This window comes from Neophocaena asiaeorientalis, unplaced genomic scaffold (genome assembly GCF_003031525.2).
Source record: "Neophocaena asiaeorientalis asiaeorientalis breed wild unplaced genomic scaffold, Neophocaena_asiaeorientalis_V1.1 scaffold191, whole genome shotgun sequence".
Lineage (NCBI taxonomy): Eukaryota > Metazoa > Chordata > Mammalia > Artiodactyla > Phocoenidae > Neophocaena > Neophocaena asiaeorientalis.
Window position 1 is genome coordinate 5,955,376 of NW_020175105.1, and position 22,228 is coordinate 5,977,603.

At 52.3% G+C, this 22,228-nt stretch overlaps 1 protein-coding gene and 1 long non-coding RNA gene across 3 annotated transcripts in view; one reads left to right on the forward strand and one right to left on the reverse strand.

The window, feature by feature from the left end:
* The window catches only part of EGFR (epidermal growth factor receptor), a 187,843-nt gene extending 166,083 nt beyond the window's left edge, over window positions 1-21,760 (forward strand). Inside the window, exons 20-28 of one of the 2 annotated variants that reach the window (XM_024764359.1) lie at window positions 524-709; window positions 9,973-10,128; window positions 10,950-11,025; window positions 14,043-14,189; window positions 15,467-15,564; window positions 17,029-17,196; window positions 17,575-17,622; window positions 18,304-18,409; window positions 19,050-21,760. In XM_024764359.1, coding sequence (XP_024620127.1) covers window positions 524-709; window positions 9,973-10,128; window positions 10,950-11,025; window positions 14,043-14,189; window positions 15,467-15,564; window positions 17,029-17,196; window positions 17,575-17,622; window positions 18,304-18,409; window positions 19,050-19,411 — 1,347 coding nt within the window. In that variant the 3' untranslated portion in view covers window positions 19,412-21,760. The remainder of the gene's footprint in view (window positions 1-523; window positions 710-9,972; window positions 10,129-10,949; window positions 11,026-14,042; window positions 14,190-15,466; window positions 15,565-17,028; window positions 17,197-17,574; window positions 17,623-18,303; window positions 18,410-19,049) is intronic. The other variant, XM_024764360.1, reaches the window with a different exon arrangement.
* On the reverse strand, window positions 9,023-10,073 carry LOC112412694 (uncharacterized). The gene is made up of 2 exons (XR_003005846.1): window positions 9,985-10,073; window positions 9,023-9,692 (listed from the first exon to the last, which is right to left on the reverse strand). It is a non-coding gene; the product is annotated as an uncharacterized LOC112412694 (long non-coding RNA).
* Window positions 21,761-22,228: the final 468 nt, after the last annotated feature.

The window sequence follows — 22,228 nt, forward strand, 5'->3', positions numbered from 1 at the left end:
TCCCTCCCCCGCCCCCCCCCCCCCCACAGAGCTCTCAGCATCTCCTTCCACGGTGCCCAAGGCCGGGGTTCCGGAGTCAGCGGGCAAGTCTCCACCAGGGTGTGGGCCCCAAGCACAGGTTCCCACCGGCCCTGACACCGTTTTAAGCGGCGGCATCTTTGGCTTTGAGGTGGAGGTCTTCATAAGGACTCAGCAACGCCCAAACTTGGAGACATCAGGTCTCATTTTCACCCAACGCTTTGCCGATGTCGAGCGCTGCCCGGGCCCCTCTGTGATGCAGAATCCGCACGTGCGCTCAGAGGACGCCGTCTCCCATCGAGCCACTCCACAGCCTCGCGGGCAAGAGACCCCACGGGAACGCCCACTGCACTAGACGTTTCACGGGCACCCTTGTCCTCCACACGCGCACACTTCCAAACTCGAAGTCGTGTTCGACTTCTGTACCCGGAAAGGGTCTGTCTGCCTGTTCCTTCAGCCACGGCAGGGAGCCTTTCTGATGCGCCCTCTCCTCCTCTCCCCCCAGGAAGCCTACGTGATGGCCAGTGTGGATAATCCGCACGTGTGCCGCCTCCTGGGCATCTGTCTGACGTCCACGGTGCAGCTCATCACGCAGCTCATGCCCTTCGGCTGCCTGCTGGACTATGTCCGCGAGCACAAGGACAACATCGGCTCCCAGCACCTGCTCAACTGGTGCGTGCAGATCGCAAAGGTAAATCAGAGGAGCGTGCTCGGAGCAGGGGCCCAGCTCTGCAGGGAGGGCCGGCAGGGCCACGAGGCAGCACTGGTGGCTACCGTCGCTTTGCCGCCCCAGCCTCACCTCCTGGGATGATGCGATCCTGAGGGAGAGCCCCGGAGAACAGCGGCACAGGGGAGATAAAGACAACCGAGAAATTAATCGTTACGTTCTCCATCCTAGGACAGCATAGAGTTTGCCAAGAGGGCGTGTGTATGTGTGCGCGCATGTGCGTGGCATGCAGTCTTCTTTAGTTTGAATTAAATTGAATCAGTTGTCCTTTGCATCAGATCAGTGCCTATCCCACTGCACGTCGAAAATCTAATTATTCAGCTACGTTTGCACAGTTTTCTCTGCACTGGGGGCTCTCAGTACGGTTGATGTTAGTGTTCTTATTTCCCTGGCCTTCTTTTTGTTGAATCCTGTGGTAATTTGGAGCAGAGGAGGAGGTGTGGCTTTCCCCCAGGCAGGACTTGATCACAAGGCCAGCAAACCAGGCCAAGGCTGTCAGGTGACAGTGGCCGGGCAGGCAGATAGACAGGTGCTGGCTCTGACGTGTGGCGGCAGGAGGTGAACAGACGTTTCTGCTGCTTCCTGGGGCTCCGTACGCGTCCCCCTGTCGACAGGCTAGATCCGGAGCGAGGGAGGGGCTGAGGGGGCAGACAGTGGCCAGGTGGGGCTGAGACCAGGAGCACAGCAATGAGCCAGGTGTTAGCTGCTCATACGGCCTCACAAGGACTGTTCTTCCATTTCAGATCTCCCTCTCTTCAGGCCAGTAGTGCGTCGGTTGTCTGCAACCCAACTTAATAAATTCTGTTTCTCCTGACAGTGGGTATACCGAATGGAATCTGTGGGCAGGCTCCGCCCTCAGCCCCGGGGCGGGTGTTGGGAGCCTGCAGGAACCAGGGAGGACAGGGCGGCCCTTGTCCCCCAGGCCCCATCCAGGTCCTGGTTGCTTGCCTCACCCAGGGCGGCAGCACCCTCGGTCCTGCAGATTTACTCCTGAGGATGCTCTGAACTCACTCGCTCAACCCCCAGCAGGCGTAGGAGGTGACTAAAGACAGACGAAAACGTGTTCTGGGCTCCGCTCAGCCACAAGCCGCCTGAGACACTTGCTACAGGACGGGGTCAGCGGTGCAGGGTGAAGGGTGAAGCTGGCGGTGGGAGGCTGCCTCAACCCTCTTCTTCCAGTGCCCGCCGGGGTCGCTGTCTCAGCCACAGCCCCGGAGGCTCCGGCACGCGGCGGTGTGGGCGCGCCTCTCGGACGCCCGCCCATCGCGTGGTGCTCTCGGCCGTAACCCCGGTCACAGAGCAGAGGAGTCACGTGGCCGCCGCTAGGCAGTGGTCCTGGTAGAGCCTGTGCGCCTCGCGTGCTGTGGTCTCATGAAAAGGCTGGTTATTTCTCTGTCTGACTGTGTTAGTTTCCTAGGGCTGCCACCAAAAAGCAAGACAAACTTAGCGGCTTACCACAACAGAAGCTTACTCATAGTCCTGGAGGTCAGAAGTTCCAAAGCAAGGTGTCAGAAGGGCCGTGCCCCTCCCAAGGCTCTAGGGGAGAATCCTTCCTCCCTCCCCAGCTCTGGTGGCTCCAGGTCCCTCCCGTTTCTGCCCGGTCTTCACGTGGCCTCCTGCCCTAGGCCTGAGTCCAGATCACCCTCTCTCTTAGCAGACACCAGTCATTCCTAAATCCAGGAGGACTTCATCTCAAGGCCGATTAGATCTGCAAAACCCTATGTCTAAAGAAGGTTACATTCTGGGGTGCCGGGTAGGCATGAGATCTGGGAGGACGCTGTTCAGCCCAGGACGGAGGCTGGGGTCGGGGAGGAGGTCATTAGCCCCAAGTAGTTTTCACTGAATATGGCATTTTTCCTGGAGGTTTACTCGTGTCCTGACTCCTGTCCCCAGGAATTCTTCCTTAGTCTCTTCCCTGATTAGCTAAGGCAGGAGAATCACCAAAGCTATCCCCCTCCACCCCAGGCAGCCTCTATTACCTTGCTTAACTTGCTTTATTTTTTAAAAACACATCTTGCTACCTGCGAAGACCTGGTTTATTTACTTGTTTAACTGGAAACTGGGAGGTGAGCTCCATCAGAGCCAGGCCCTGGCTGCTGCGGCCCCGGTCAGGCAGGGCGTCCAGAGCTCTGCACACCTGCCTGGGTGAAGAGGCCCAGCTCACCAGAGGGTGCCTAGGTATTTAGCATATTCTGACTATCTTGTGTCAGTTGGCAGCTCCACAAAAGTGACTTCTTATGTGATGCGACGCATAGCCTTGGCAAGTTCTGCCCGTTACGGAACCGGGCTTGTGACTCTGGGAGATTCACAACTCAATTCTGGCTTTTCTGAGGCGAGTTGTCTCTCTGTGGCCGCAGAAGGGCCTCTGCCGTCTGTCCTCCCGGCAGCGAGAACGGTGCTCGGTAGCCTCTGTGAGGTGCCCACTTGGGCCCCAGTACGCACCCCACGCTCACCTCTCTGGTTTTTTCACCATATTTTGACTAATTTAAGTTAGATTTGTGATGAAAATCTAAGCTGAAACATTGTCTCATTCTAGTTCTATATCGACTTTCTCTCCCTAGAGCAGCGTCTCCTATTTCTGGTCCTCTCTCGTTCATGAGCTTTTCCCCGTCTCTCCTTGGCAACCCTACATTCAGATCTGCCTGTTCACAAGTGTCTGCATAGATGGAAGTTTATTTGACCCCCAAAATCAGTCTTCTGCCAGCACGAGGAAGAAACAAACACCTGACCATGGCAGTGCCCGCCACAGGGCGAGTTCAGCTGTGCCCGGGCCCTGGTCAGCCATGAGTTTCCAAAGTTCCTGAGTTGACTTTCCAGGGCCTGCAAGTTTTCCAAGACAGTGCTCTATATAATAGTACTCAGAATTTCACCTTGTTATTTCAATCCACTGCTCTGCCTGTTGAACTCTGTTTAGGTTCACTTTCATCCAGAGTCGGTTCACGTTGCAGCTGTTAGATTTGTCTGCGATGGAGCTGCTTCCTATTTCACAAGAGAAACCTAAGCCACTGTACTTGAATAGCTGTGGCGATGCAGTGTCTGTCCTTGCAGGGAAAGGAAAGTAATGGTTTCTTCAGCTGTAAAGAGAGAAATTTGCTCTTGGGTTAGTGACTGTTTACCTAAGCACTGAACAGTTTTCTCTGTAAAAGTTAGAAGTGAAACTACCCAGAAACACTTAGTGGCTGACCAGAAACTAATCTTGGTGGCGTTTTCGAGGTGGGATTTATTGACTTACAAACGTCCTCCCTGATTCACAAAGGCACAGGCTCTCTTGGGAAGTTTTCCAGTATTGATGGAGACCTGGGTACCATTACGCAGGTTTATTGTCCTGGCTAAACTGCTAAGAGGCAAATAAAATTATATCACGGGCAAGAGAAAAAAAGCAGAGGTGGCCTAGTGGGGAATCTTGCTGGGGTTGGGAAAGCAGAGGTGCCCTTCCACACAGGGTGAGAGTGGATTCTAGACTCAAGTCTCAGGAGGCCGTGGAGACGTCACCTGCTCCCTCATCACCGCTTCCTAAGCTCCTGGCTCGGGAAGGTACGGGGGGCTCTCACTCACGGGGAGTGACTTAGGTGCTTCGGAAAGCGTATGCATTCTTCCTGACTGCATAAGCCAGCTAGTGAATCCCAAAATCATTAGATGGGATAATAATGTAGTAAAATGTTAGCATGCAAAAGACGCTGTCTGTCATCAATTCAGTTTAGAGAACACCGCTGCCGCGCCAGGCTCATTCCTCTTAGAGCACCGCAGAGCACATGACTGCCAACTCCTGCATAAATCAGCTCTCTAGGCTGTGATTAATTTCACATTTTCACAAACCTTTGGGACTGCAGAGCTGTCTTTCACCTAACCTGGATTAAGATCTCACAGAAGTGAGTTTTTAGAGAGACGATATACGTTTCAGATACTTGACCAGGCCCTGGTGAGGTCTGAAGGTAGCTGGGGGCTGGGGTCGAGGGGTGGGTGGATGCTGTCAGAAGGAAACCGACCACAACCTCAGAAGCACCGAACTACGCCTAGTTCGTTCTATAAGATGAGACTTAATAAGGATGAACTTCAGAAAACATTCCATTCGAAGGATCCAGTTTTCAAGCAGACGGGATACTTAGTTTGGTCTAAATTCATCTGAAAAAGCCCCAGAGTTTTCACTGCTCACACATTTCTAGGCGCTTTCGGGGCACGAGAGCAGCGAAGAGAAGACCCATCCAGGTGAGGAGAGGAAGGTGGTCCTGCCGATGACGTAGCAGAGCGTGCCGGCCACTCATGTCTGGGTCTAGGTGCCGTGTGATGACACCCACATCGACAAATTATAGCCTGGTCGTGAGAGATGAGCAGGGGTGGGAGAGAATGAAAATCATGCTGGAAGAGAGAGGGGCCGTTGTCTGGCAGCCTTCGGGGGCAGGGGGGAGACGCTGACCGTCCTGTGCACGGCCTCCTGTCTGAGCCCAGGTGGCTCTGGCCTTCACGCCTATGTCTGCTCCCCCATCGCCTGGCTTTCCTGTGCTCCAGATCAGGACTCCTGAAGGTGAAAGGTGAGGTTCCAGGCAGCCCCCACCCTGCTGACTAACTGTGCAGCCTGTGGGTGGTGATTCAGCCTCCGGCCTCCAGTGGCTAGAGAGGAAGACGCTTCCTAAGAGCTGATTCAGCCGCAGAGCAGGTACCTGCATAAAACCCTGGGCAGCAAGACCGCAGACAGGGGCAGAGCCACACAGCAGATCCGGTTACCACATATTCTGCTTATCTGAATTATTTTTTCATTTCTTCTCACGTCGTTCCACAAGATTACGGTTGAACTTAACCTAAATGATCGCTTTACAGTACGTCACTATAAAGCCAAAAGCTGTTGTACTCTTAAAGCACATTCATCGACTTCTGGTCATTTCACTTGGTGATTTCTTGAGCATTGATCTGTCAGTGTCAGGTATCATGTGAAATACGTATATAAAGAAGACAAAATTTCCTATCTCCCCAAACTTGCAAACAGGTGAGGAAAACAGATCCATATAGAGGTAACAGTGCAGCAGGAGATGAGTGGGTCAGAGCAGGAGAGCCGAGGGACCAGACTCCCAGAGGCTGCTCTACGCGTCGCATGGGCACGGCCCAGTGGGCTCAGTCGGCCAGCCAAGCGCCAGGTGCGGGGACGGCAGTGGTGAGGCGGCCGCCCTGCACCCTCGGGAGCCTGGACGTGGCTCTGGTGCTGTGGACACGAGTGAGAGCCCGTCCCTGTCCTGGGGACCATCTGAGGCGGCAGTGAGAGGTGGCCAGGAGACACTGAGGGCTGCCGGGAGCTGAGGGGCAGGCCGGAGGGGAGGGGAGACCCCGCAGGAACCTGCAAGCGCCGCTTCAGCACGAAAGCAAAGGGCGCCACGCGGGAAGTTATTCGTGATCAGACTTTGTTGGGAAGTGTAGCAGGACGTGGCAGCAGAAGGGGTGGAGAAGAGAGGATGGATTTGGCATTTAGGAGGAAATGATGGCCATCACAGCACCGAGGGAGGACTCTCCGGGCCCCGTCCTAAGTGCTCCATGAGGATTAACTCATTTAATCCTCTGAGTAGCCCGTTGTACATATGGGGGAGAGCGAGGCAAGGGGTGTTGAAGTAACTTGCCCAGGTCTCAAGCTGGGAAGTAGCAAAATCGAGATTCCACCCCAGGGCTCCTTGCTCCCAAGTCTGTGCTTTTCCCCAGCACTTGATGTCACGGGTCAGAGTGGAGCCCACAGGCTGGTGAGCCTAGCAGGCCTCCTGTCCCTGCACAGCAGGACGTTGGGGCCTGGAATAGGAGATTCGGACACTTCCCTGCCTCTTCTGAGGGCAGGGGTTCGGTGGTGTGGACGCCGTGCTTTGCTTTACTCTGCCAGAACCTTCTGCCTACCCCTCCGCTTCCTATCCTGCCACCTCTGTAGTCACCAAGTCAGTGTCCGCCCCCACTACCCACCACTTCCCCACATGGTGGTGAAAAAATACACTAGAAATGCAGCGCATTCCTGCCTCGCGCTCTGGGCGCCTCCTAAGAGTTGCAGGATGCCGCAGGGCCTGGGAATACGGTCGGTATGTGTCACACCCAGCCCAGGCCTCTCTCCTTCCCCGGGTGTTGTGCGAGGAAAGTCTTATCCTGTGTCTCCTGTGCATTCGGGTCCCAGGGGGGCTCTTCAGATCCCCTTTTAACCTCAGGATTGCAGCATCCATCCTGGCTGTCCTGTGTTAACTAGCAAAATAAATACGTTCCATTAAGTTAAAGTGAGGATCTCGGAGAGGATGCGCTTCCAAGAGGCCCCATGAGGCTGACACTGATGGTATTGCTTCCTGTGGTTCTCTGTTTGGATTCTGAGAGTTTACGAGCGATGTCAGGGCTCTTATCTTTGGTGCTGGTTAAACTATAACTCTGCTAGGCCTAGAGTTATAACTGAGATGGCCTTTCAAACCGCCATATTATGTGGGACAGAGACCAAGGAATAGTTTTATCTAAGTTCAAATGAGTCTAATCTTGTCCCAAAATTATGTCTGATTTAAGTCCCTCTAGCTGTGTGCTCCAGACACGTACTGCTCTTTCCTGCCCTTTCCCAAGCCTTCTCTGAAGGCTGGTGTTACGAAAAAACATTGCAGTGTATCGCAGTTGCTCTGCTCCTTTAAAAATCTGAGGGGGGGGAGGGGCTGGGGTGGAGCTAGTTCCTTTGTTAAGATTCCCATCCACCTGCCCTTGGGCACGCTCAGCTTGGCGGCATAGGGCCAAGATGCTGGGGTGTGGCATCCGTCGGAAGCAATCTCTGGGTCTGCAGACAAGTCTCACTTGGAGGCCCCAGCAGGAAATTAAGGGCACGGTCCCAGTGGTGGCCTCAGAGCTCTGGGGCCCTGGGGCAGCTGTCGAGGCTGCTGTGTGGGTACCAGACCTCCCAGCACCAGGAGAGGCATCTTCCCAGGTGTGTTTGAAGTGCCTGGCTCGGAACTGTCAGCCGCTATTATTATTCATTCATCCCTTCCTTCCGTCATCTTAAGCGAGCTTTTGTAAAAAATGTATCCAGTGCACCAGATCCTCTGTTAGGCACGTAAAGAGGCAGAAAGAAAGTTCACGATGATAGTTAAATGTAGCTGGAAATGCCCTCTGAAGTCCTCCTGTGGGCTTAGTGAACCACAGGGGAGACGGATGCTGCTGAAAGGAGCCCCGTGAAGCGGGGGAGGTGCCAGGGAGTAGGAAGTCCTCCTCTGCTAGGAAGCCCTGCTTCTGTCTTCCTCTCCACGCTCCATCCCGAAGGAATGATTCCTAACCTGGAAGTGCTATTCCAGGGAAGCACCTGCCCACCTCCTCTTGAATAGACGTGAGCCCATTAACCTTATTTCCCGACACCTGAGACATCTTAGAAAGGAACCCTTTAAATCAAACAGCATCTTAAACACTCAGGAGCGTTCTAGATAATACAGTACACACATGGGAATCTTTTTTTTTTCCCCCAAGCAAAGAAAAACATTAAAAGCTTCAAAAATAGCCCTCAAAGACTAATTCCTGGGTAGTGTCTTTATAAGATCCTGCTTTCCTGTGATGGCTAGTTTTAACTCTAGAAAGAAAATTTGGAAACTTCAGTTTGATGTGACAAGTTAATTAGTAATTTTTACCTAATATCTATGCAAAAGGAAGCAATGAATTTGCCAGAAAATTTGGGATCTCTCCTTATCTACAGAGGTATTCCCTACATTTGCACTAAAATGAAGAAAGCTACGTGCAAAAGGCTCGAGAGTAATGCAGAGTTGGTTTTGCCCATTCATTTCCATTTTGTGCCCTTCGGTAAGCATTTCTGTGGTGCCTGCCCTTCACTGGAGGAGAGTTCATGAGTGTCGGCTGTAAAGGAGGCTGGAAATGTGGTCCACCTCCCTGGCTGGGGAGAGGAGAGGCGCCTTTGTGAGCAAGTAGGAGAGGACGTGGTTCCAGCCACACAGGCCGTGTGCAGAGCTTGACCCTCCGGCTTGGCTTCTCCTGCCTGCCCGTCTGGCCCTGCACAGGGGCGAGGGCTGCCAAGCTCATGTCAACGGGTTAGGGCTTGCGAGGGTCCAAGGGAAGCTTGGCTCAGCTGGGCAGGCTTCAAGCCATGAACAGGGGCAGGAAGTGAGCCCGCCTGTCAGGGGAGAAAGGGCAGGTGACAGAGACACCACGGAGGCTGTGGACAAGGGCTAGAGGTGAAGGGTCACACAGTTAGCCCTTCGTAGCCGCGGTCCTGCATCTGCAGAGTCAGCCAACTGTGGATCGAAAATATGTGGGAAGAAAATTCCAGAAAGCTCCAAAAAACAAAAGTTGAATTGGCTGGGTGCAAGCAACTGTTTACGTAGCATTTACACGTTTACAAGTATGTACATCGTATGGGGTGTTATAAGTAATCTAGTGGTGATTTCAAGTATGCAAGAGGATGTGTGTAGGTAACAAACACTTGCTCCATTTTTTGTAAGGGACTTGAATATCTACGGATTTTGGTTAGGGGGGTGGCAGGGAGAGGGGGTCCCAGAACCAGTCTCACGGGTACCAAGGGCTGACTGTACATCCGAGAATTCACTATGTGTCGGGCACTGTGCTGGGTACTTCTCAAGTATTCTGTCTTTCTCTTCCAGCCTTGATTCTGATTACAGCAGTTATGGAGGCAGCCAGGGAGGGGGTAGGGAGTGGCACCTTGTATCCATAAAAGCAAATTCAATATCCATGTGATTTCAATTTCAAAAAGAGAAAATAAAACAGGACCAAAACCTTCACTGGTAGTGAGTCATGTACGATGGTCCAGGAAAGCGTGATGAGAGCCCTGGGTCCTGGGAAGGTGGCGCCCCAGACGGGCTGGCGCGGGGAAGGCGAGGCCAGGCGGGTGGGGTCGGCCGTCCCAAGCAGCGAGCAGCGTGTAACCAGGTCACGGCCCGACGGCGGGGCTCCTGCTGTGTCACTGGCCTCTTCTATTCAGCTGAGTTTGAAACTTGAGTAACTGGATGGAGATTAAGGTAGTAAGTCAGCAGCTAGTTATGTCTTCATCTCTTCCCCTTTTCGTCCGTGGAGCAGGTAGACTCTGGTCACTGATGTGACCAGGTGCGAGTCACTGTGTCCGTGGAGGGCAGTCCGTCCGCAGGCAGGCTCCGGCTCGGAGGCTGTCGCGTACGTGACGCTGCACCCTGCGCTGGGGCGCCCGCCCTCTGTCTGATCCCCGCCGTGCCCTCCAGGGGAGCCTGCTGAGCCCCCGCCCCTCACGGCGCCGCCCCGTGTTGCAGGGCATGAACTACCTGGAAGACCGGCGCCTGGTGCACCGAGACCTGGCGGCCAGGAATGTGCTGGTGAAGACGCCACAGCACATCAAGATCACGGATTTCGGCCTGGCCAAACTGCTCGGCGCCGAGGAGAAAGAATACCACGCGGAGGGGGGCAAGGTAAGGAGCGGGTCTGTAAAGGGCGAGCACTGCCCTGCCAGCAGGCTGACCCGTGTGGGGGCCATCCTCGGGGCCTGCTGGGTGAGCTCACAGCTGCCACCAGCACCTGGGTCCAGCCAGGCTCTTCTGGCCCTGCAGCCAGAGCTGCCCGCGGAGCAGGACTTGCTGGGAAGGTGCGTAAAGAGGTTTCTGACACACCCAGAGGCCAGAGGCGGTACACGTGAGCTCAGCTCCATCGCTAGGTGACCGTTAGCCAAGGGTAGGTGTCCTGGGTAAAGCCCGTTCAGAAGAACAGCTGGGAGAGCGGCACGGAAAGGGCCCCGTGTTGTTCCGGCAGCTCCCGAGGGGCGCTGGCCGCGGCTGCATTGGCTTCTTCCTCTCGGACGGGCCCGGGGCTTCTCCAGGGGGCTGTCCCAGCAGCGAGGGGTGCGGGTGTCCTGATAGGCCCTCCAGAACGCCCTGGCTCAGCTGCTCCCGTCTTCGCTCTCACTGTGGCCCGCACGGCTCCAAGCAGCTAGCCCTGCAAACAGCCGCAGACACAGGGCACAGCCAGGGCCCCCGGGTGCCAGCACGTGCACCCAGCTCGGCAGAACAGCCCACGGACCAAAGGGCCTCAGCTCTGGGCCTAACAGAGGCCCTGTTCTCTACCAGACTAAAGCCTCTCCCTACCGGCTGGGAAGGTGCACTGGGCCTGGGTTGGGCTGGGGGTGGCCCGGCTTCATCACCTGTGTTGCTTGTAATTTATTCCGGTGTGATTTACTTTTTTTCAACAGAGGGGAGCTAACTGTTGTCTTCTTACTTTTCTCTCTCATCATCCCAAGGTACCTATCAAGTGGATGGCTTTGGAATCAATTTTACACCGAATTTATACCCACCAGAGTGACGTCTGGAGCTACGGTGAGTCGAAGTCCCGAGGCTGGTGAATCAGGGCTGAGGCCGCACCGGCTTGTGTTGTTCACGTGCGTTGTGTGCTCTGCCGTCCAGGACAGTGACTTAACGATCACGTAATCACCACTGTCTGTTGTACTAGAAAACGTGAAAAAGGAAACTGAGTCTAACTCCCGTACCAAGTGTCACTGGAGAGAACAGTGAGCTTGTCAGGAGAGCGGGTAACGGGAGGGAAGGAACTTGAACCTAGGAGACGCCTGTACCCCCAAATCAAACTAAAGGTGACCTCTTGCCCTGAATCTGAAGTGAACCAAAGGGAGATGACAAATCAGTTTTCGTGGGGAAGAGTTTCCCGGTAGAGAAATGTGGTTTTATGATGGACTGACTCGCGGTGGTGTTGGTTTCATATAGTGAGTGGTCATCTTTGTGTATCAGAAAAAATGGCTTCAGGAGATGCACTGTGAGGGTGTGTTTGTGGGGAACTGTGAGGAAAGGGAAATAGTTACTGTTTCCAGCTCTCGTGAAGGCCGTCTCGTCGGGGTCTGATTCTTCTTCCTTCAAAGCCCACGCAGCCCTGTGCTCCGTCCTCTCACGGGCTTCCCTGTCTTCAGACACACCTTTCACGCTCTCGCCTCGTCCTCTGTACCAAGCATTTCCTGAGTCCGCAGGGGCCTTGCCTTTCAGGAAGGCATTTCCACTGGCTGCCGTGCTGGGCTGCTTCCACCTCTGTTCCTGCAGGCAGTCCTCCCTGTCACCCAGAATCAGCCCAAAGGTTGCAAAACACCTGATCTGCATTGAACTACGTATGCATCAGCAGCCTATCCCAGCTATGAACGCAGCAGAGGTGAAGGGGTCACCCACCTCCATGGAAACGGGTATTTGGGGAGAGCAATAGTGAAAGGAATCTCCAAGAGGAATTTAGCCATTATTACAAAAACAAAATCGTTCAGGAGATTGTCCATTTAGCATTTCTTTCATAGCATTATTAACTTCCTAATATTCTGAATGCATTTTTAAAAATTGCATGGGTCTTTGTCTTTTCTGCTATAATGTAAGCTTTACAAAGACGGAGATCTTTGTGAATGAATAAGTGAATTTTCATTTATACCTGTGAGCTGAGCTGCTCACAATGAACTAGATAAGGAAATAAAGCTATTCTGATGCCTTACTTTCAGTCATGTTCAAGAAATGTCTACTCCCCCAGGGGGATGGGAAGAAATGCCGCTTTCCCATTTGTGGTCCTGCCCAGAGCTGTCATTGTCATTGTCACAGCCCAAGCCACCCCCCCCACCCCCAGTGACACCAAGGAGGGGCTCCTCCTGGGTCTTCTCTGGGCTTGTTTTACACCCACTCATCTATTCTCCAAACAGCAGGAAAATGTATTTTTAAAGTACATTAGACGTTCGCTTCTCTGCTTAACATCCTTCTTTGGTGTTCCACATATGTTCCAGATAAAACCTGAGCCCCTAACCGTGATCAGTTGGGATCAGAAGTGGTCTGCCTTTCCCAGCCTACCGGCTGCGCTCTCCCCTGGCCCTGTGTGTCCACTCGCAGCCCGCACTTGGGCCACGTTTGTCCAGTAAATGAAAACTCTCCGACTCAGTGACTTAATCCCTGTGAATGATTACAACCGACATCAGAAAGTCAGCATCACCACGGGGGCGCTGTGTCTTTCGTCTCAGTGGAAATCATGTTGTCAGTGATTCTAATCTGCTGTCCTGGCAGTACACCAGACCTGTTACAACATGAACCTGAGTTTTTAGGCTAAAAACATATCCTGTTACTCCACTGTCTAGGCTCCAGTCGAGGCAAAATAGTTTAGTCAGTTAGGGACCTATGTGTTCCGCTTAGGAGTTGAAAAGAGAGAGAATTCATAGCACCTTCCAGCCCCACTCATACCCCACAACCGGGTACACACACCGCCCTCTTTCACCGTTTGTTCCGAAACCTGAAAAGCTGCCTTCCCACAGGAATTCATTGTGTGTGTTTAAACGCAATGTCTACACCTACTTAGAGAAGGACCAATCGACTTTAAAGATCTGGACATGAGATTTTCTTTCTTTCATCAAGTCCATATTGATTCCGTGGTGGGCAGGACAGAAGAATCTATTTTCTTGTCCCTGGACCACTGCTTTTCTTCATTCTTCAGCCTTGCATTTTGTGTGTTAATTCAGGTCATTCGGTTTTGGCATGACCTCTGAAAAATCTATGCAGATCCGTGGTGATACGCATTTAGAAGCCAATCTCAAGAAAAGGGGTGGTTAGACTAGTTGGAGACCAGGAAGGCCCCGGGTTCCTGTGTCTGGTCCCTCCCTGTGTGGTCTGGGAACCCAGGCTCAGGCCCACTGCACTCATCGCTAGTGGCACCTTGCTGTCCAGGTAGGGACATACTCCCCACGGCATTTGTGTGTTTCTGGAGCAGAGAATTCCATCAAGGGAGGCACGGAGATGGAAGGACCATCAGAACTTCGGAACAGTCTTAAAAAAACACCAATTCTAAAATTACTCCTGCTTTGACTTTTTTAATCATGACGATTGATTGATGTTGAAATTAAAAGTATGGGGTTTTTATATTTATCAAAAGGAACACAGGGGGGGTTTTCCTCCAATTTTTTTATTCTTTAAAAACACAGTTGATAACCTTGCTGGTTAGTCACCTGGGGCCGATGATGTCTGGGTGTGGAACTCCAGCTCCGCAGACCATAATCCGTATGTTTCAGAGTGGTGGTATTCCCTTTGCTGTTATTACTAAAGTTTACTATTTATTGGCCGCTTACTATTTGCCTGGGATCGTCTGAACATTGCAGTTGTGTTATCTTGTTTGGTCCTCACAACTGTCCTATGAGGCAGACGCTGTCATCACCCCCCTTCACAGGAAGCTGAACTGAGACCTCTAGCATCAGGCAAATTGCCCAAGGCCACAGACATGGGTTTTTAAACCTTAGAAACAGTATGTCAACAACGATGACTAAAGACAAGGTGCAGTGATTATTACTGACTCACACAGCAACACTTCTTCCTCTTAGGAGTCACCGTTTGGGAGTTGATGACCTTTGGGTCCAAGCCTTACGACGGGATCCCCGCGAGTGAGATCTCAACCGTCCTGGAGAAGGGAGAACGCCTGCCTCAGCCACCCATCTGCACCATCGATGTCTACATGATCATGGTCAAGTGTGAGTGGCCGGCTGCACCTGGCCCTGGGCTGCCCTGAGCCAAGTGCACCAGGCCTTCGACGCCCTGAAGACATGCTGTCACAGTCCATAGGCAGGCACATCTGTAAACACCCCCTCAGACACTTCCGGAAGCACTTACCTGACGCACTGAGCGCTGTGAGCTGACGTTTGCCCATGTTCACAAGCCAACAAGTAAAATCCAAGTCCTCCATAAGCCATTACACCAAAATATTCTTCTCTCTTGAGTTGCTCAGTGAAAAAGCTGCCCCACTTTTTGAAGCCTGTTACCAGAGAGACTGTTTTTAAATGCCTAACAATGAGTAACCACAAGAGGTTAATAGAATCGGCATTTCTGCTTTGACGTAGACCTTTTCAGATAGTGGATTTATGTGAGGCCTTCTGCAGTGGTAGCAAGTAAACATTTTAATCCAAGTAAGAATGTGTAGCTTGACTGTGACACCACCGCACCGTCAGAGTCACAGATTCAGTAGGCTCTGCGGGTAACATTACATGTATGATGAGCATTTATACTGAAGGCAGCACAGGGAATGTGATCGAGTTCATGTAAATATTAAGCCTTTCTGAACTTTAGACCACAGAGTTAATCATTTTTAACGTCCTTGCTTTAGGTTGCGGAAGCTGGGATCCAGAGAGGTTACATGATTTGTGTAAGGTCACATAGCAGTCTGGCCCAGAATAGCTTGACATCCTGCTGATAGAAAATAAATAACCCTCAGGAATCAGGAGGATTTCCAGTCGATAGCTGTTCCTCCAGCATGTTTAATCTAGACTTGGATCATCGTGTACTCAAATGCACTGGCACGGTTGACAGAAGTATCCCCACCATGGAAGGCACTGAAGCATCCCTGTCACGTGCACATGTGATTGCTTCAGTGTGTGATACAGTGAAAGCACCAGGGTGTGGAATTCCCAAACGCCGAGGTTCTTAAGAAAGTCCCTAACTTTTTCTAGTAAGCTGGAAACCGAATCCGGTTTCCAGCTTACTAGACTGCCGAGTGAATATGGATGAGGGTGAAATGTCAAAGGAGAACATTACTGAGACACTCGGACTCAGGGCACCCTACAGTCCGAGCAGTGCACGGAAACGGCAATCAGTGCTGGTTTGCCAAGACTGCAAAACCTGTCACAAAGATTAGGTTTCGTCCTCGTTTGTTTGTCTAAAAGAATCTCACCGTAAGTGCTTTCTTTCAGCGATGCCATCTTTATCACTTCTTTCAGGGTTCTAATTTCACTGACTTTCCTCCTTCCTTCCCCAGGCTGGATGATTGATGCAGATAGTCGCCCAAAGTTCCGTGAGTTGATCATTGAATTCTCCAAAATGGCCCGAGACCCCCAGCGCTACCTTGTCATCCAGGTACCAGATCCCAGTCTGCACACCCACTGGGAAAATCCCTCTAATATGCATCAAATGTCACTGTGCTCCGTCCGGTGCCGACACAGCCCCCCCGTCTCGCAGGTCACACCATTAATCCTCAGTGCATTAGAACAAGCGCAGCCCAAGCTGTGGACTAAGTGGAGTGTGCCGTGGGGCCCCCAGCTCCATCTGCCACCCCTGTGAGCCCCTCACACTCGGCTCATATCACGGTCCCCTTAGCCAAAGCCTTATGTTGCTCTCCTGGAGGACCAGGGCTTTGGTGTCGGGCAAACCTGGCTTCAGATCCCTGACTCTGTACTTACAACGTTAGGTTAACAAAACTAAGCTCGCAGAGCTGCTTTAAAGAGTCAGTGAAATAATACATGCAAAACACTTTGCCAAACGCCTAAAGGTTCTGCTCAGCAATCGCAGGGTGTGTGTGTTGGAGGGGAGGCACCCCACACCACCAGGCAAGCAATTCTCCAGCACCAGCTGGTGTCCTTCAGTTCAGCTCGATCTGACACCGTCCACCTGGAGACAGCGTCAGATCCCACAGTCCTCCAGGGCCGCTTCCCCTGCCTCCAGTTCAGATGCCCGTCCCAAGTCCAGGTTGTCACCTGGGCATCTGACCATCTGGCAGAAGGTTCCCACAATCCCCTCCTCGGGTTCCATTAATTTGCTAGAGTGGCTTTCAGAACTCCGAAAATCTTTTTACTTACTGGATCACTGGTTTACTATAGAAGGGTATAACTCAGGAACAGCCAGACAGAAGAGATGCACGGGGCAAGGCATGGGAGAAGGGCACAGTTTCCGTGCTGTCTGGGTGCACCACTCCCCCCAGATCTCCAGCGGTTCACCACCCCGAAGCTCTGAACCCTGTCCTTCCGGGTTTTTATGGAGGCTTCATTACATAGGCCTGATTAAATCACTGGTCGTTGGCAGTAGATTCGACCCCTAGTCCCCCTGCGCTCCCTGGAGGTTAGGGGCGAGACTGAAAGTTCCGACCGTGTGATCACGTGGTTGTCTCCACTGGCCACCAGCCCCCATCTTTAGGTGCTTCCAGAAGTCTCCTGGTTAACGGAAGAGACACATAGGGAATTCCAGGGGTTTAGGAGCTCTGTGCCAGGAGCAGGGAAGACGACCAGATGTGTATTTCTCATTGTACACAGCACAGCACTCAGTGAATGCTGCGGCTTTGGCCCTTCCTTTTTCCTCCTGAGCTGTCCGCATTTCCTTTGAGGACTTTGAGACATCAGGGAATTTTCAGTGTCTTAGTTCCAGGTCTGGGGACATGGAAGGAGGAGCTGTACTTCACAGACCCGGGCAGGGGGAGGGGGGACGAGTGTATTAGGACTAAATTGGCAAACACACAAGCACCTGCTGACAGCAGACCCGCCTCGACAGCCAGTGGGTGGAACAGTGGCTCTCTGGACCTTTCTAATGGTCTCACAATCTCTGTGCCAGGGGGACGAGAGGATGCATTTGCCAAGCCCCACGGACTCCAACTTCTACCGCGCCCTGATGGACGAAGAGGACATGCAAGATGTTGTGGATGCGGACGAGTACCTGATCCCCCAGCAGGGCTTCTTCCACAGCCCCGCCAGCTCCCGGACGCCCCTCCTCAGTTCTCTGGTACCAAAGTCACTCTTGTTCAAGCTCTGCCTCCTGGTTTGAACAGGTTGAGTTTTAGCAAAAAGTGATACCCGTCTTGTGGAACCCATGCAGAGACGAAGAAGTAGACGTTAACCAGACGGTAAAGGCAAAATCAGAACGAAGCAATCCAGTGTATTATCTTACTGCATTGCAACAACTGGATCATACCCTTTTCCGGTCCACTAAGGAACAGCGTTAAATCAGAACTAAATCTAGTTTTTCTAAAGCTAATGAGTCAAGACGAAATCAAGCCCCTTTAACCGTGCCCACTCCCGGAGGCCCCCCCACCCCATCCTGCTCTCAGTGGGGATGGGTGAGCATCCACATGCACCGTAAACAGCTGTGGTTCTTTTTCAGAGCTCCACCAGCAACACGCCCACGGTGGCTTGCGGTGATAGAAACGGGGTAGGTATCAACTCCTGTAAAGCAGAATTAGATAACAGCTCTGTACCATGGCTCTATTAGACGTAAGAAATGTCCACCCTAACTCAGAAAGCTGGGATTTTCCTTCCTGTGTTGTTTGATCCCTACCCTAAGGCCAGCAATTAGCTATCACTTATCAAAATGCTATTGAAAATAGAGGTGAAGGACAGCGCGTCGTGCAGGTCACGGACCTGGCGTTGTTAGAGATGAGAACGGTCGGGCCAGCACCCCGCACCTGCTGACTCAGGATCTGCGGGGAGGGGCCCGGCCGTCTGTATGTGAGCCCACCTTGCAGGTGATGCTGTTGCTTGGTGTGTGAAGCCTTGATTAGACCCACACTCACCAGTGTAGCAGCCACCAGCCACATGTGGCCGCTTAAGTTACAATTTAAAATTCAGTTCCCCACACACGTGGTTAGTAGCTACCACGTGGACGCGCACAGATTACGGAACATGTCTGTCGTTGCAGAAAGCCCTGCTGGACGGCCCTGGCCAGGGCCGTGCCACTTGCCCTGGGGTCTGTGGGCCGCCTGTGGGTGGTGCGGGTCCTCTCCTAGACCTGCTGAGTCATTACCTGCAGGTGAACGGGCTGTCAGGTGATCCTGATACCCCCGCCGAAGTGAGCGGCACTGGCTGGAGTAACCTTGCCTCATCTCCTCCCCAGCAGAGCTATCCCCTCCAGGAAGATAGCTTCTTGCAGCGGTACAGCTCAGACCCCACTGGCACCTTGACCGAGGACAGCATAGATGACGCCTTCCTTCCAGCGCCTGGTGAGTGCCTCGCTCTGGAAGCAGCCATGCCCCTGAACCCCCCTCCCCAGTGCCCCGGCCAGCTGCTGCTTTCGAGCTGGTCCAGAGGTGGGGCCCGTGGCACGCGTGCAGACACGATGGATGGAGGAAGAGGCCGATCGACAGAAACCACTAGGCGTGCGCACGGGTCTCTGAGGGGCTCAAGGCATGTCCAGGTTGTCTATAGAATGAATCTGCACGTATTCTAGAATTTGAAGCAAACAGCAGAGATATACACGTGTGAGTGTGTGAGCATGTGTGGGTGTGTGTGTGACACATCTGATCTCTGTTCTCTCTCCTGGCTCCATTCTTGGCCTGTGAAACATGTATTTCCCTAATCTAAGCTTTATCCCCAGACACACACACACACACACACACACACACACCCCTCAAGGGAGGCTGTCCTCTGAGGACTTTAAATTGGCAAAAGGTAAACGTGCCCGTTGCTTCGAGAAGGACAGAAAACACACAATTTATTTTAGCCAGAGAGTCGTCTCCCCAGGCTTCCCTGCGTCTGTCACCCGTTGCCTCATTGAAGAACGTTCACGGCTTCAGAATGAGCCGTGGAATCCTGCTCAGGACGATGCTTTGCTGATTACGTCTGATTTCTTTTCAATTTCAGAATACGTAAACCAGTCTATTCCCAAAAGGCCCGCGGGCTCTGTCCAGAACCCCGTCTATCACAATCAGCCTCTAAACCCGGCTCCAGGCAGAGACCCTCACTACCAGAATTCCCACAGCAATGCCGTGGACAGCCCTGAGTATCTCAACACCACCCTTCCCGCCTGCACCAACGGTGCGCTCGACGGCCCTGCCCTCTGGGCACAGAAGGGCGGTCACCAAATTAGCCTGGACAACCCTGACTACCAGCAGGCCTTCTTTCCCAAGGAAGCCAAGTCAAATGGCATCTTTAAGGGTTCTGCCGCTGAAAATGCAGAATACCTAAGGGTAGCACCAGCGGGCAGCGACCTTACCGGGGCCTGACCACGGAGGACGGCCTCAGCCCTAAAAATTCCAGCCCCTTCATTCCCCAGGACCAAGCCACGGCAGCTACTCAGTCCCGTCAGCCATACTCACATTAACTCTTGGACCCACGGACTGGTTCGGCCACATCTGTCGTGATCAGCCCATCTTTCAGCCAACAAGTGCCCCTGACTCGGATGCACTTTGGGGAGCTGCAGGGACATTCCTTTGTCTTCAAACTGTGAGGCTTCCACAAAAGGCATCCAGAAAGAATGTTGTCCATTTGGGCAGAAGTTCACCTTTCAATGAGGTATATTTGAAAAACACTAAATACGTTTAAGGAGTTTTACTGCTTGGGGACCTCTGGGGTTTCGTCATTGATTTTGCTCTCAATGGGCTTGTCCAATGAGGGTCAGTCTTGCTCGTAGCACCTGTGGCACTGAGTAGACCCAGGCCCACCTGTGACCAAGAAGCAAGGGTCAGTATTCCAGCTAACACTTGATTCCATTGGCTCCGCTTGGAGACTCTTCCACTGCAAGACAGTTGAATAACGAACCAGTCCTCTGGATCCTAAGCAGGCCCGACTGGTACTGTATCAAATCACGGCAGGTGCAAGAGGATAAGCCACTTGGAACTCTTCCTGGGCAAGGAAGAAACAGAGGGGGTAGAATTCTTCCTCAGACTTACTTTCATATGAATGTCTCCATGGTACTTAACTCTCCATTGGTCGACCAGTGCTTTCTAATTACAAGTATCAGATTTGTTTCTTTTCCATTCCACTGTGGTGAAATTCAGTATGCTTTCCCTGTCAGCAGGAGGGGACGCTAACCAAGATCAGTTCATATTTCATTCGTCAGCATTCAGACCAGTTGCCTTTAATTGAGATGGAATGACAGTGCAAAAAGGGACCAATCCCCCAGATTTGAGTCTCAGAGGAAATACATCAAGTCCTTTGGGGGTCGGGGGACAGGCATGTATCGGGAGACTGCAAAAACGAAGCTGCTCTTACAACTTTTAGCTCCCCCCGACCAAAAAAAAAAAAAAAAATTTGTTCAAGCTACTCACGGAAGATAGTTTTCTTTTTATTTCACTTCCAGGCTTTTTTCCTCCAAGGGTACTTTGCCCCTCACTGGCAAGCGGCCCCGAAGCTCCTCCTTCCCTTGATAAGCTGAAGGGTCCAGGCTCTGGGGCAGCTCTGCGGAAATGTCTCGCCCTCACCACCGCTGACACGCTTTAGAATAGAGACAGCGGTTTGTGTCGTGTGGAATTCAAGCGGTAAATATGAAATTTGACTTGGATGATACTGCCTTCGTAGCATCTATAGGCATGTGAGAAGAAGAAAACAATTTCCCCTTAAAATAACTCCCTGTGATTGGAGGACCTGCTGCTTAGGACGCCAGCATTTTCTCACCTGTGTCCCCGCACCCTGACTGTTAACACCCTTCTTGGTAGACAGTGTTATAAACACTCTAAGTCAACATCCACCTCAGCCAGGAAGAAGTGTTTCAGACAATATTTTCAGCCGCCCATCCCACATCCCACATCCACGATTTTCCTTTAGCTTTTATTTATTGACTCAGATGGATCAGGGCCCCAGTTTTGTTCCCGAAGTAGTTTATCTTGTCTCAGTGGAAATATAAACTATATTCAATTCATCACATCGTGTTCCAAACACCCTTGAACACCTTACCAGCCTGGCACAGGTACTGAAGATAAACAAACAAAACATAATCCGTGAGTCCACGAAATTCACAATTTAGCGAAGAAAACTGACTCACAAACACCAGCCTTAAAACGACATGACACATGCCAGACGTGACATGTCAGCCCAGCACTGTGACAGCACAAAGCAGGGAGTAAGGGGGACCGGGTCCTGGAGGAGCCGTGGTGGAGTTGGGTTAAAAGACCCCCCCCAGGGCGTCAGCCACTGGAAAATGGAAAGTGCATTCCCAGCAGAGGGAGCCTCAACCACGGAAGCATTTGCTGCAGGAACCACTCGTGCAGCCGGTCTACAGGCCCACTGCCCCTTCCGGCCTGGGAGTTACATTCCCCGAGGGCCCTTCGGGTCCGTCCCCACGGGGGATTTGAAAATGATTTGAGGGAAGATTAAACAACACCTCTTAAGAATCTGAAATTTTATGTCCTTGTCAGTAAACCACTTTCATTATTTATTCACCTCAGAACATAAATACTTTAGCCCACTATCTACCCAGCCCTGAGAAACAGAACCATTCACATTCTGCTGTCACTTACTTGTCAGGAAACAGATGGTGAGGGAGGACCACAGGGTGCTGGTCCAACTGTAGCAGTAAAACCCTAGTATTTTTGTAATTTGAAATACTTTAACATAATAAAACAGCGAGAACTATTCAGCTTTTTTCTTCTTTGTATTTCAGTTTTCCTGCATAAAATGTAGTTGCCAAATTCTCTTAAAGATTGTGTTTCCTAGAATGGTCTCACTACGTCTGTCCAAGGAGGTGCAGGGGGCCCTGTAGATGCTTCAGAGCCCAAGAGAGCCTGAGTCCAGTCCGGGGGTCCCTGGGAGGTCAGGAGGGGGGCTCCCAGGGCTCCAGGATTCCCACGTCGTGGCTCTGACTGGCCAGACCTCAGGGCTTAACGCTCACCCCTTTGGTTCCTCCTAGTTGACACGAGGCCCCGAGGTCCCACAGAGAGCCTGTCTTCTGTTTCCTCCCCAGCCATCCCTGGAACCCTTCCCCACGGCTCAGCTCCAGACCAGGCCTTTGGACACAGGTCAGGGGGAAGTAAGAGTCGGAGGCTAACATTTACAGCTGACCCTTGAACAACATGGGTGCGGGTCCCCTTAGGCGTGGATTTTTT